Genomic DNA, 14,117 nt, shown 5'->3' with positions numbered 1-14,117 from the left:
CAAAATCCTTAATACCCTTGCCAGATTTAGATGTATATTTTGCTTCTAAAAAGAAATAAGACAGGCATCAATTAAAGATTATCAACCAACAAAAAAAATAACTTTGAAAAAAGGAAAAGAAAATTACTTACAAAATCTTGATCTTATCAAAAACTTCTTAGAGGTCAGTGGAATTACAGCAATCCAAATGTTCTGACCAGCTTTTTACGAGATTCTTCAGATTTCTTTTGTGATGTGCTTCAGGTCCACCCCAAGCCTTAAGATGATGGCAAGGACCAAATCCAAAATGGGTCACCTAAAGGAGCAATATATTAGTGCAGCTTAAAGAACATTTAAACTACTGGAGGTATGGATAATTATTGATTTAAATCTACATGTCCTCACTAACTGTTGGGACCCCTGACAAAGATAAGTAATGACATTTGAAATAAATACATTTTTATTGCTTTAGCAGAACATCTTACTGAAAATCTAACACTGAAACATTGAGCTACGTAAGGTTTTTTTTTTTTGCTCTACTTCCTTTTTCCCACTCCTTGAAATAAATCAGTATCTCTGTCTGTGTTTGTTAGTTTTAAACCACTGAAATTATTACTAAGGCAGAAAATATAAGCCAGATCAGGAGAAACTCTTTATTTTCTGTATCTGTCTTTTAAATTATTAGGATCAACATAGATTTCCCTTGGCTTTCATGGCATCTCCTCCTGTTTTATTGTTTTCATATTTTGCGATGTGGGCTAAGACAAATTGTGCCCCAGCGTTATGTCATATTTATACAACTCAGGGAAACTACAACGCAGCCTGATATACTATCTAGGCATCAGAAAAACCCTCAGTAACATCTCTTTTTAGGTTGGCATATTTGATTAAAACAATCATTTAACATCAGATCAGAGTTGTTTATTTTAAGGTATATTGCTTATCTCTACCAGGCATGCCAAAAATGCTGGGGAGAAAATCATGAACAGTTTGTACCATTACTGCACCTCTAATTGTGTTGTTGAAATAGGACACATTTTAACAAAGAAGAGGCAAAACAAAAGTTTTTGGTTTCCCCAGTAGCATCTTAAAGGAGTGCAGTCAAATGGTTCTCCAGTGCAAACAAAATGCTGTGGAGACAGGTCCGGTTGAGCAGCTCAAAACAACTTTAATATAACAATTATGTTTGTAAACTACATACTTTATTTGGTTTTAGTCTCTGTTAAATGTGCATGAAGCCACTTAATGTGTGCCTTTAAAAGTAATGTTTATGCATCCAACTAGATTTGCATATGTAAAGTAATATCTTTTGTAATGTCACATTAAAATTTTTTATTTTAGTGATGCACCATTTACTCATTCTTGATTAAAATGGGACACTATTCTATTAACTGGCTTTGACCAATTGGTTGCAGTCTTATAATAAAACGTTTGAATGTCTTTTCTTGTTAAATAATTTCATTAACTATAAAACAACAAGCAGTATGTTCTTTAATGCTCTTTGTTATAAAAATAGAGAAAAGACCTGATCTGGTTATTAACAACAATATTAACAAACTTTACTCCTCTTAACTAGTAGGTGTCTGTACTTGTTTGCTGTTGTTCTGTATTGTTTGCTAGCTTATTGCCAAGATGGCTAATGCCAAATATTATCATTAACAAATATTTAACTTACTTGTTCATAAAGGAAATCAGGAATCTCTGCATTGATTCTGAGTCACACTAGATTTAGTAAAATATAAAGTGTCTTAGAAGGTTCAGATTCGTAAAAAAAAAAAAAAAACATGCAGGACTGTGAGCCCCATGGACTAGAACCTTGGGAGAACAATACAGGCTTAGTAAAGCTTATGCATTTCCTGCAGCTTTCCAGATTGCACTGATCTGCTTGAGAGACAAAGGGGTTTCAGAAACCTTTTTTAACTTTGCAGACAGTGATGTGTGCTATAATATTTGACAAGGAGGGAAGTACACACCTCCATCAAGGCTATCAGAGTCCCAAGGCTGCTTTTTCTGTAATGAAGTCCACCTGCTGTCTGTGGTAACTGATCTGTGCCACCTGGCAGTCAAAAGCAGAGACATCCTAAATCAGTTTTCTCTGAATTTGGTGAATTTAGTCACGTGTCTGGCGCATGAATGTGAAGGACTTACTTCTTAAACTGACCATCCTTCCATCCATCTTGTGTTCCTTTATGCACAATGCTTTCACAGATCACTGACGTCTGTGAATTATTTCCTTAACAAGAAAAAAAACTTTTAACTAAGCATAGAAAAGTAAGCTAGATCAGAAAGTAACTTTGTTTTCACTAGACAGTCTCATTTTCTTACAATACTTGATTTGTGAACCACTGAAAGGTTATCTTTGAGGTGAAAGGTGAAAATAAGCAAAGTAAAAAACTTTCAGGTTGTGTCACCCCTAGTCTTAGCGACTTGATGGAGGGACACATATATAAAAACAACTGTGAATGTGTGTGCTTTTTAACCAGTTTGTCTGTATTTTTTATTCTTCTTTACAGCATACAACCAGTTTATCATACTCTACAACTATTGCATTTTTTTACAACTACTTTTGTTGAGTTATCTTCTATCTTTATTTACGTTATTGTGTTTTTTCAGGTATTGTAGATTTATTATTGATGAAAGTCTTATCATAAAGCTAATTGGAATTAGGACCTAATCAAACGCTTTTCAATTTATTCCTAAGGATTCATGAGATTGAATTCAACCTACCGTACATGAAAAGTCTCACATTTCCATTTGTAAAAAGGAAAAAGGTTTTTAGTATTTCAGTCTTCTTTATCTGCTGTCAAATCTTTCTCATTTTACCAGAAGTTTTTATGAGAGCTTGCAATGGGAGTCCTAATCACCCCTGAGAAACATCCTCAGTCTGTGATTGAGTCTGTGGGAAATATTCATTTTCCATACCTGAAGCCACCATTTGCAGTCATTATGTAAAGTAGTATCTCATAATAGGATAAATCTTCCTTCATTTGCATATTTTTCATAGAATGATTTAAAACTTTAATCCTTTTCTATCATCCCAGAACATATATTTTAATCATTTTATTATTGTTGGCCTTGGTTTTTTGAAAGCATTTTTAATAGGTTATATTATTGCACAAAAGTCATCTTTTAGATTTAGTCTGACCGCTCTGTTTGAATGTCTCTGCAGGTGTGATCCGTGAGAGCTACCAGAAGGGTCGGGACCAGCTGGTTCCTGTGACCCTGCTGGCCATCGCTGTCATCTTGGCATTTGCAATGGGGGCGATCTTCTCAGGTCTCATAGTTTACTGTGTCTGTGACCACCGGCGGCGAGATCTAGATCTGACAGGCCGGAAGGAGAAGGACAGTCTTCACCTACACTCCCGCCGTGGGTCGATGAACAGCGTGACTAAGCTGACTGGTCTCTTTGAGACGCAAGCCAAAGATGGCCGCCCAGAGGCGATCCTCACCCCTTTGATGCACAATGGGCGACTGACGCCGAATGCCAAGATGCTGATAAAAGCCGACCAGCACCACCTGGACCTCACTGCTCTGCCAACGCCTGAGTCCACACCCATGCAGCCGCGCCGTAAACCCAGCCGTGGAAGCCGTGAGTGGGAAAGAAATCAGAACCTCATTAACGCATGTACCAAGGACATGCCGCCTATAGGCTCTCCTGTCATCTCCACTGACCTGCCCCTGAGGGCTTCACCTGGACACATCCCCAGTGTGGTTGTATTGCCTCTCCCGCAGCATCAGCACCAGCTTCAGCCTCATCTGCAGCAGTCTTACCAGCATGAGTATGTAGAGCAGCCCCATCACAGCGACTTAAGCATGGCTCACTGCGTCATGGACGACCAAGGTGCCACTTTGGAATACAAGCCTGGTAAGAGCCACATGGTGGATCCCGATGGGATGCTGCCACCTCGTGTCCCCCAGCGAGAGGCATCCCTCACCGTCCCCCCCGCTGTTCCGCAGATGGGCAAACGTCTGGAGGTCCATTCCTCTGTGTACGGCCTCCGAAAAGGATCTGCGTCTTCTGCCTCAGGGTCTTCCGCCCTAAGGAAGCACAACACCAACTCATCCAACTCCTCCCATTTGTCGAGACATCACAGCTTCCGTGTGGAGAGCCCACCTCCTGCACCTCAGAGGGTGGACTCCATACAAATGACAACACAGGGGATATCGCTGTCTCGACAGCCTGGAATGATCAACTACGGCTCGCTGCCCAGAACGGGAAGCAAACACCTCAAACCCGATGTCCCCCCAAAACCTTCGGTAGTCTCTCTCTCAACAAAAGCAAAGTCCTGTGACTCTGGCACATAGTCAGCTCGTAACCCTCTTAAACCAGACTGAACAGACATAAGCAAAAGGTGTTTTCAGACAGAAAGAAGAAACAGGGAATATTGTTCAACTTGCATCTCCGTTTAGTGCATTTGTTTTTGTTTGTTTTTTTTCTGTGGGAAAAATTACAGTTTTTTTTTAATAAAACAATTTGTTTTTATATAAATATGTAAATATCCAATGGATGTTGTCTGTTGCTGAGCTAAGATCAGCTCCCAATTTGTCTGTAAACACTAATAGGAAGATGTTCAACTGAAAGAGGAAGTGAAGCCTGTCCTGATTTTTCACGTATCGGCACCCTGTAGCATTCAAGATGGTGGCTTTCCAGTTTGTAGTGTCTTCAGCCACCGGGACTTGACTTTTAATACATTATCGTGCCGATTGATGCTTACTGATGCCGACTGATGCGTGCGGGGGTCAGAGGATGGAGAAAAATCAATGTACAGAAGCACTTGGAGAGACTGGGTTCAGACTGAGTCCTGTTGGATACTGTGAAAAGAGTCTCAGTGTTACAGCAATCAAGATCTGTCTGGGTTCGGCTCAAACCCCGGCAGGAGGAATCTTCTACTGTACTGAACAATAAGTGACTGATAATACTAATAGCCTGTTGTATTTATTTTTATCAAGTGCTTTAAAAGAATGAACTGACTTTTTAGACTCGGACAGAAAGAGAGTGAAGACAAAGAGGAGGTCTTCTAATATTAACTAATCAAGTGAGGAAAGCAAAATATTTAAAGTCATTAAACTGGAGCCAGTAGAACTTTTCCTGTCGACTTCTAAAAGGTCTTACTGTGTGCTCAGTGAGACCAGCAGCCTGACATACGATGAAGAGGAGGAGCTATTTATTTAAACTGTGCCAGACCAGACTTTAACCTTTACAGAGTTTCCATTTTTTTGACCAATCAAGAACGATAAAAAAAATCATTAAAAAAATTGCAAAATTTCCCCTTTCACTCCTCCAATGACAAACCCTACCCCTCCAACCCCACCCACCCTTTCCCCCGTTCCTCAAACCAAACCTCCAATCAGCACTGTGGTTTTTTTCGTCTGACTCCTAAACATCCGTCCTGATTAGCTCACTGTTGCATGTCACACAGAAAAAGGAAGAGGCGCTACAGAAACAGTGCGGTAATAAACATTCAAATATAAGCTAAACGTTGCAACAGAGTGACGCCGGTCCATCATGGTGTCACATGGACGAGTAGGCGGGAAAAAAAAAAAAAAGAAAAAATGGAAACAAAAAAAACTTTTTATCATCTGCTTATTTTTCCACATGTAAATTTGTGCCTTACACCCTAAAGTAGTGACAATGTTTTTTTGTTTAATAGCTGTTAACTTTGTGTCCTCATTGTATTTTTCTTATTTTTATTTTCTTACGTCATGATATTTCCCTTGTTTGATAAAAATGCAGTTAAAGAATGTAGGTGTTATTGTTGTAATTCTGGTCCCTTAGAAATTAACAGTTAACAATTCAGATGGAGAGGAGAGGAGGGAGCTATCACTTTCTTCTTTTTTACTCTTTCTGCACAGACTCTCACATCATCATGGTTCATTTCTGACTGTGCCATTAAAGCTTCAAGCTGCCCTTCATGTTGATTTGGCATTGTCAGTGATTTGATTATTTTTCTTTTTGTACAAGTCAAACATGCTGGTGTTTGTTTTTCCTCATTTATGTTGTTTGGTGTGATTACCAGAAGTAAAGATTTGTTAGTCGCTAAGAAGGCCGAGGTAGCTTTCCGGTGCATTGCAATAATAATGCAACAACAGCACCACAGCAAGCTAGTAGAATATACAATAGGCCCTCAGTGAGCTAATAGCTCACTGCTTCTTAGAAGCATCCATTTTGTAGGTCTTGCATAAACAGGCTGGTTCCTGTGAAGAAAGCTGGGATTTTGAATCAATATTAAATACTTTTCTCTCTTTAACCCCGTTTTGGTAAGAAAAACTAAAAATAGCATTTTTGCTTTTTTCATTTTTGCCTAACCGACTTTTTTTTTTATCAAGGCCTGAGAGTTTGACTGATATGACCTCTTTCGTTTCCGTTGATCACCCCTCACCAAAACACTTAAATCAGTGGAGCCTAGTGTTGTATGTGTAGATAGGTCAGAATTTTCTTGATGTCCAGCTTTTTTGTTTTGTTTCTCAATGGAGGAAAGCCAACAATGTCTCTATCCACAGCATATTTAAGAGGGATATGTAGAATCTAAATGTTTTTCTTTTTTCTTTTTAAAATACAAAGTCAATATGCTTACAAGATTCGGTTACGAAATCAGAACAAAGGTTCTCTATTGAAACACGTTGACAGTTTTTCCAGGTTAAACAGTGTAGGGAACATTTACTGGCACTCCTTTAAAAAAATCACGTTAAACAAAACAAACAAACAAAAACCGTTTAAATTGGCATTGTTTATTGCAATAACATTATCTCACAAGGTTCGGTTAAAGTTCTGCATCACTGAAGAAAAATCTCAATAAAGTCAACAACAACAAAAAATCACCAGTGCCAATACTGTTTGCAGCCTCATTTACTGTAGCAATCAAAACAGTCTCCTATGGTTACTCAGAGCCCTAAGATGTTGCTTAGTCATGCTTTCTTACCTGGGACTATCCCTACATATTTTATTTTATTTTATTTTTATTTATTTATTTTTTTGGCCACGAGTCCAGTTTGTCTATCTTATGAGCATTTCTGTGCAGATCTGGTAACCAGCCCACAGCATCACACATTATCTAATGTACTTTACAGTGGGAATGAGATGTTTTTCTGCAGGTTACTCTAGCCTTTTACTCCAAATCTTTTACTCCAAAACTTTTTGGCTGAAAAATCTAGAAATAAGTACAAATTTCTTAAATTAAGTGGATTTATCCTTAATTTGAGTAGGTGAATAAGATTATTTGCCAATGATTAGATAATGTGCACTTGAAATAAGACAATGCAATTGTTTTTTTCTTATTTTAAATGTAAATCGTCTTGTTTCTCTGGTAACCTGTCTCACTTAGTTCCTCAATTCAAGAAAAAAAGTCTTATTTTAAGAAAAAAATGATTTATTTAGATTTAGACCATTTTTTTGCAGTGCAGGTTCATCTAAACAAAGCACAAGGTTTCAGTCCCAGGAGGTTTATGCAAATTCCACCTTTTGCTTTTGTGATGGCAAGATTTTTTTTTTTCTTGGCATCATTCCTAATCTTCTAGATGGTGTTCAGTGTTGTCTCAGGGAGCCCAAGCTGTACTCCAGCATAAGTTTGGAGCTGCTTTTTAAACCCCCACCATATTTAGCATAATGATAGAATATATATTGATCCTCATTCAACCTTTTTTATCACAGTTTCAGTTGATTTTACAATATTCCAGTTATTGCTCTGACTGGAGATAATCAAAAGTCAAAGCAAGAACACCTCTTACTCAATTGTCTCTGATGAATTTGCTTCTTGAAAGGGATGCCATTACTAATAGAAGAGTGGCTAAAATAAATGGGCCACTATGCTCTGATCAAATTCAAATTTTAAAACCTACATTGAAAATAAAAACATTTCAGTAATGATGCCACTGGTGAGTTTTTTTTTTTAACAAGTACTTTGTTTTTTCACTATAGGATAAATTGCCTAGATTAAAAAGATTGGATTTTTGTGAAATCTTAAATGTGAGGCTATTTTATTGTAATCAAAAAAAACTTTTTAAGCTTTTTACTTAGCAGCTGTGCCATTAAATGTCTGCAAGTTTCCCAAAATAATTTCAACAGTTACTCCGATAGTAACTGGTCACAAGTGTTTGTCACAAGCCTGGAATAAAACTGACAACTTGTTTGTAAATGTTCTGGTTCATGACATCATCATGTTCACACAGATTGAGGAAAACACCCCCTGTCTAGGTAGAAGGGCTAATCGTGCACTTTCTGTGTAGACCGGTGCATTTTTTTTGGGTGTTTTTATGTGTGAGCATCAAGCATTTAGATGTCAGAGCAGGATTTTTCTTCAGGCTGGATTAGAACTGACTGTGATGGCTGCTGTGGACAGTGAGGTTCTTTAGTGTGTGCCTTTTTTGTCTTTCACCCTTGTTATAATTCACTGCTGTTAGATGCAAATCAACTCTTATTGACTTTTCAAACTTTTGAACTTTGTAAGCTTGTAAGATATTGTGACGTCACAAAGTTTTTTGCCCTACTCTCTCTCCACTTCCTTAACATCTGATTCACAACTTAATGTATGTTGTAAAGAAAAAACTCTTTAATTTAATGCAAAATGTAATGAAAAAAAAAGAAATAAAATTCTTGTCATGAAGACTGACATGTCCTTGGCTTTTTCACTCGTTTCTTTGCCTGAGGCTGCTATCTGTCCAATTTGACTTCTTTTAAAGGGTTTCCTTTAGTATGATATGAAAATGAAGATCTGGTTTAACACAGGTTCTGAAGTCTTTTTACTTTGGGGATCTTAAAGGAAAATGTTTTACTCTGTGACCTTCAGGTCTTCTCTCCTTTTAAAACTATCAACCCCATGAAATACTAGGAAACATTGTGTGAGTTGTGCATCAGAAACAAAGTAAGTCTCTGTGGATTAAAGCATTTTAAAACTACAGCTACTTTTTAAGTCAATTCAAAATGTTATAGTTGCACATATACGGTATATTCTAAAATGTGTCTCTGGTGCTTTGATGAATATTGTTTACTGCTGATGATAATCAAGATTTATAAACAGAGAACATTTTTTCTCATGCAGAGATTGTAAAGAGTATCTTGAAGAGGGCAAACGCAGAAGTTTTTTTCTGTTTATTTGTTTTACAGCAGTCAAGATGAGTGTAATCCATCAAAGATCATAGCTAGGGAGCTGGACTCTTCAGAGTTCTGTATTCAAGAATAATAATGGAAAGTTTCTATTTAAAGGGAAAAGAATTACAGGATAAAAAAAAATAAAAAACTGTCAACAGAGAAACCTGCAGCCTTGAAAGAAATGTAAAGCAAAGCTCATTCAAGGTGTTGAGAGAAAGAGGAACTGTCTGAGTCCAGCCTTGCAGAAGGAGAAATAAAACTGGACTGTTGCTCAAAGACAGGTGAACTCCTCATTTTATATTTTATGAAATTTTGCATCTTATTCGAAGAAGAAAAAAATTACAGCATCTGGAGGAATAGATTAGAAGCAGAAAATTAAATCTGTCTCACAACTAATGGAAAAACTAAATTGAAGATTAAAATATTAAATCAGACAAATAAAAACAAAGATTTTATCACAGAAATGTTGGGCAAAAGAAAAGTTTTTGATAACTGCAGAGACTATGTCAGAAAAAGTTTTATTCCCAAAAATGTTTTACATCAGCCAGGAATTGGCTTTGGTGATGAGGTGCTACACACAGACCAACAAACATACAGATGACATGCATCTGTCATCGGTTTAGAAATAAACAAAAGAGTTTTGTAACAATGTGATGTAACAAGGTACTATTAGTGTGACAAAGAACCCTCAATGAAATGCTTATATTCATAGAATTTCACTATAAGCAATTCCAGATGCACCTTTATGGGCCGGTTATAACACCCAAATCCTACGGGCATAATAATGGACAGTTTCTATTTGAAGGAAATAGAACGAACTGCAGGATAAAAAATAGATTGCAGAATAAAAAATAAAAATGAATTGCAGGATAAATAAAAATAAAATAAAATAATTGAAATAATTGCATTAAAAATAATGCAATTTATATATATTTTTTAAATGCCTAATAATTTAATATATTCAATTTATTAACATATTAATAAACTTATTTTTTATTAATATGAAAAATAAATTGCACGAAAAATTGCAGGATGTTACGAGCACAGACTCGTAATGTGTGCTTTTTGGTGTTTGGGGGGAAGACATTGTATTAAGTATTGCATGGGCCAGCTGATTATCCCAACAAGTTCTACTGACCATCTAAATCAGTAAGCTGAGATATTAGGGTGGTGTCGGCAGTGGTGTCGGATGAAGGAGTTTGACCAGAGGGTTGTTGGTTCAAGCCCCAGCTCCAGTTTTCAGTGTCATTGTGTCCTTTGGCAAGACGCTTCACCTGCATTGTCTACTGATGGTGGTCAGAGGACCTGGTGGCGCCGGTGTGCCGCAGCCTTGCTTCTGTCAGTGAGCCCCAAGGCAGCTGTGGCTACAATGTAGCTTGCCACCATCAGTGTGTGAGTGAATGGGTGAATGACTGAATGTAGTGTAATGGGTGAATGTAGTGTAAAGCGCTTTGTTCAAGTACTCTGACTTGAAAAAATGCTATATATGCACAGGCCATTTACCATTTGTCAAATGTGCTGGTGATGAAGCTGAAAACATTTTTTAATTGATTGCACATTGGCACTGAGCAAGCTTTGCTTACAGGACCCTTCGTTTTGCAGGCTGCCCCAAAGAGACTCTCTTTCAACCCAACAGCACCTCATGGACCATTAGTCTACACAGCACATCGCAAGTTGTAATTACATTTCAAATATATGTCCCCTCTGGCGGTTCTGTGTTGTCAAAAGGGTCTGCAGTACCATGACAACTTAATACTACAGAGAGTTTTTTTCCTCTTTTATTTTTTAACAAATAGTTATCATTTATATAACTCTTTTATATATACTTCCCTTCAATATATAGCATGATTGGATGACCTACAGGAAGAGATAACTACTTGTAGGGGTATTGCTACAGGTGTGCACAGACATCTTTAAAACAACAACGAAAAAAACCACTTGTTGGTTCAAATCCAGGTTCATAACATTTCCTATAAAATTTAAACAATAGAGAATTCAGTCCTTCAGTTTTTCTTCCTTTGAAGTCACTCTTTTTGTATTGTATCATCAAGAATCTCATAAACTTTTACTTTCTTGTTTTCAAGAGAGGGTAAAAAAGTTCCTTTATGTCAGGTTATTTTTATCAGAAGAAAACACAGTAAATAGTTACTGATGTTTCCGGCATATCACAGATTGACGTAAAAAAGTTAGCAATAAAAAAAATGACTTTGATGGATTATGTCTTCTTATGTTGCACATATAAGTTAATTAAAAAACAAAAACGAAGGGAAAAAACATCTGTAGATTTTCATAGTATGCATTTTTTACTACAGCAGGAAGAATGTTTCCATTTCAGATCACTTAAAGTTATAGATGATGATGTTTTATTTCTGGGTGGATCATCTAAATAATTCCTACGTGCTCATCTCATTAGCTATATTTTTCTGCGCATGCCCACTTTCAGGCGTGAGTGAGGTGTGGTGAGCTACAGTTTCAGCCAGTTATTGGAGCTCAGCTTTCTCACCATGGTTCTTCCTAAAATGGCAGAGGGTCATGGGAGAAAAATAGTCTATGAAGAAGAAAAGAAAGGCCTCAGAAGAGGCAAATATAACCCAGAATGCTTTGCATGGGGAGCTTTCCTCCCAAAGCATTATGGGATTTGCTGTCACAGTGGCCCGCTGTCCCCATAGGCTGTCGCTACCCGACATCGCTGACTAATATGGGAAAGGTACCAAGCATATATACATAGGAGTTACATGACCAACGGAGCAAAAAGCAGTGATCATGTTTCCGAAGGGTAAGTTAACTGAGTTTGCCACTATATAGTCCCTGCTCTATATAGTGATTGAGGGATTTAGGGGTTAGGGCGGACGTTCATGCACAGAAAGTTTTTATGAGCTATGAGAACAGCACATTTTAAACAGTTCCTGCTCGAGGAGAAATGGGCTCCTGCATGCTCTTGCACGCGCATTTTTTTTTTAACTGGAGAGGGGGTGGTCTTTGAAAAAATCCTCACCAATGTTATGGTTTTCATTTGTTGTTTTGTTTTTATTTTCCATAATATTCTAGCATTCTTTAGTTACTCTCACTGAACTGCTCACACCACACACCTCTTCCCGGACCCGGTCAGGCCAACAGCACCGTCTGGCCCCACCCAGGACACGGCTAAAAACAATGGGCGATAGGGCCTTCGAAGCCGCAGCTCCCCGTCTGTGGAATGCCCTCCCAGACCACCTTAGGGCCCCACAGACGGTGAATTGTTTTAAGAAAGGATTGAAAACTTTCCTTTTTAGAAATGCCTACAATTGTTGATTTAAATTTTTTTTAATAGGCTACGAATGCCTTTTAATGTATTGATTTTAATAATTATCTTTTTACTCTGTTTTTAATGTTATGGTCTTTTAAACTTGTTTTAATTTTCCCCTTTTTTAAATGTAGCACTTTGTAGCACTTTGAGATTTGAAGTCAAATGTAAAGTGCGTTATAAATAAAATTCATTATTATTTATTATTACTCTCTGTTGCCCCCTTGTGATTGTTTTCTTTCTCCTTGGATTCCCTCTTGCCAGTTCCACCCACACCTGCTCCTCATTCAGCTCGTTAGTCCATCCTTTGTTTTGTTCTCCTTACTGTAAATACTCCACCTCTGCATTCACTCAGTGCTGGTTCCTTCTCAATGCTGTACTCATCTACTCAGCTCATCTCCCCGTGGCTCCTCAGGCTCGTTTTTCCCCTGATGTCTCTATGGTTTTTGGTTTGTTAAACTTTTTAGTTAGATTTCTGGATTTTTACCTCTGTTTCCTTGTTCTTCAATTAAACCTGTCAGAACTATCTCTGCTTCACTCGGCTCTGCATTTGGGTCCTTAAGCAACCTAACCACCCATTGTTGACACACAATAACTTTAATAAGTTTGGTTGTTAGATAATTGGTAAGGCAATAAAAACAAACTGACTAAAAACTGAATTGACTGAATTGATTATGTTTATATAGTAAAATAGAAGGCTGCTCTTAACGAATATTTTTTAAATCTTTATGTACGGGATCTTAGGGTTTCAGCTCTTTTAGCTAGAGTTAAATCCAGATAACTGTAACATATGAACTACATGATCTAGGTATGAAAAGCACATTTTACCTGAGAGATCTGGGCATTGATACTGTTACAGGTCTGTAATGTATTTATACTCAGTAATTTATAGACTAACACAAGTATTTCAGCTTAATCTCTGAGATACGGGGAGCCAGTATAACAATATAAAAACCTTGTTAGTTTGTTGAGATAATGTGTTTTCATTAATTGTAGGTTTGGCAGGTTGTTTATTACTTGCTCTAGACCTCCTAAGTCTAAGTTGAGTCATAAGTTATAATCATCTAGTGTGAAGATCAGATAACAAGGATGTGGTACAGCCAGTAAGGCCCGTCAGACTTTACAATGCTCCATTGTGTGGCTTCCATCATGGCACGGGATGTTGTTGCATGAATCATAGATCAAGATTCAGATCCAAAGGAGTCTACATAAACATGATGGTAGTACAACAGAATCTACAAGTAATTATGTATGTATGTATGTTTTTTTTTTTTTTGTGTAGGTTTGATGCAAAGTCAACGGACACTGATTAAGTGAATGTCTGATGTTGCTATGTGCTCGTCCAGAAGGAGCAAATTCTGCCAAGTCAATGACTTGATGTAATTATCTGAGTGTCCTTAGACAGTTTTTTTTTTTTTTTTTTACTGGTCTATCAGTATGATATGATTCAAATGTCTTTGTAAAGGGCCTTGAGACAACAAATAATTTTACTTTATATGAAGCTGCTTGAATTGATTCAAATCAAATAGAATCACATTGAATTGAATCAAATGGAATCACAGAAACAGCCAGTGGGGGCTCAAAGATCAGGTGTTAGTGATTCAAACATTTGACAAAGCACAATATCAACACGCAAGGGTACCCTGAAAAAGTTTGCACAGCCCTGAGACTATTTCACATTATGCTCAATAACAACAATAAACTTTGACATATTTTAATGAGACTTTCTGTAATAAACAATAAAAATAAGAGTTTAATAATCAAGCACTT

The 14,117-nt window shown here is 37.3% G+C and overlaps 1 protein-coding gene across 4 annotated transcripts in view; it reads left to right on the top strand.

The window, feature by feature from the left end:
* The window catches only part of sema6a (sema domain, transmembrane domain (TM), and cytoplasmic domain, (semaphorin) 6A), a 150,286-nt gene extending 144,054 nt beyond the window's left edge, over positions 1-6,232 (top strand). For all 4 annotated transcript variants that reach the window (XM_038308115.1, XM_038308112.1, XM_038308114.1 and 1 more), the window contains one exon: positions 3,149-6,232. In XM_038308115.1, coding sequence (XP_038164043.1) covers positions 3,149-4,284 — 1,136 coding nt within the window. In that variant the 3' untranslated portion in view covers positions 4,285-6,232. The remainder of the gene's footprint in view (positions 1-3,148) is intronic.
* The last annotated feature ends 7,885 nt before the right edge of the window (positions 6,233-14,117 follow it).

The sequence above is a fragment of the Cyprinodon tularosa genome, unplaced genomic scaffold (assembly GCF_016077235.1).
Source record: "Cyprinodon tularosa strain WSP-4 unplaced genomic scaffold, ASM1607723v1 ctg63, whole genome shotgun sequence".
Lineage (NCBI taxonomy): Eukaryota > Metazoa > Chordata > Actinopteri > Cyprinodontiformes > Cyprinodontidae > Cyprinodon > Cyprinodon tularosa.
Note: the sequence above shows the minus strand (reverse complement) of the source record. Positions and strands in the feature narration are given on the sequence as shown.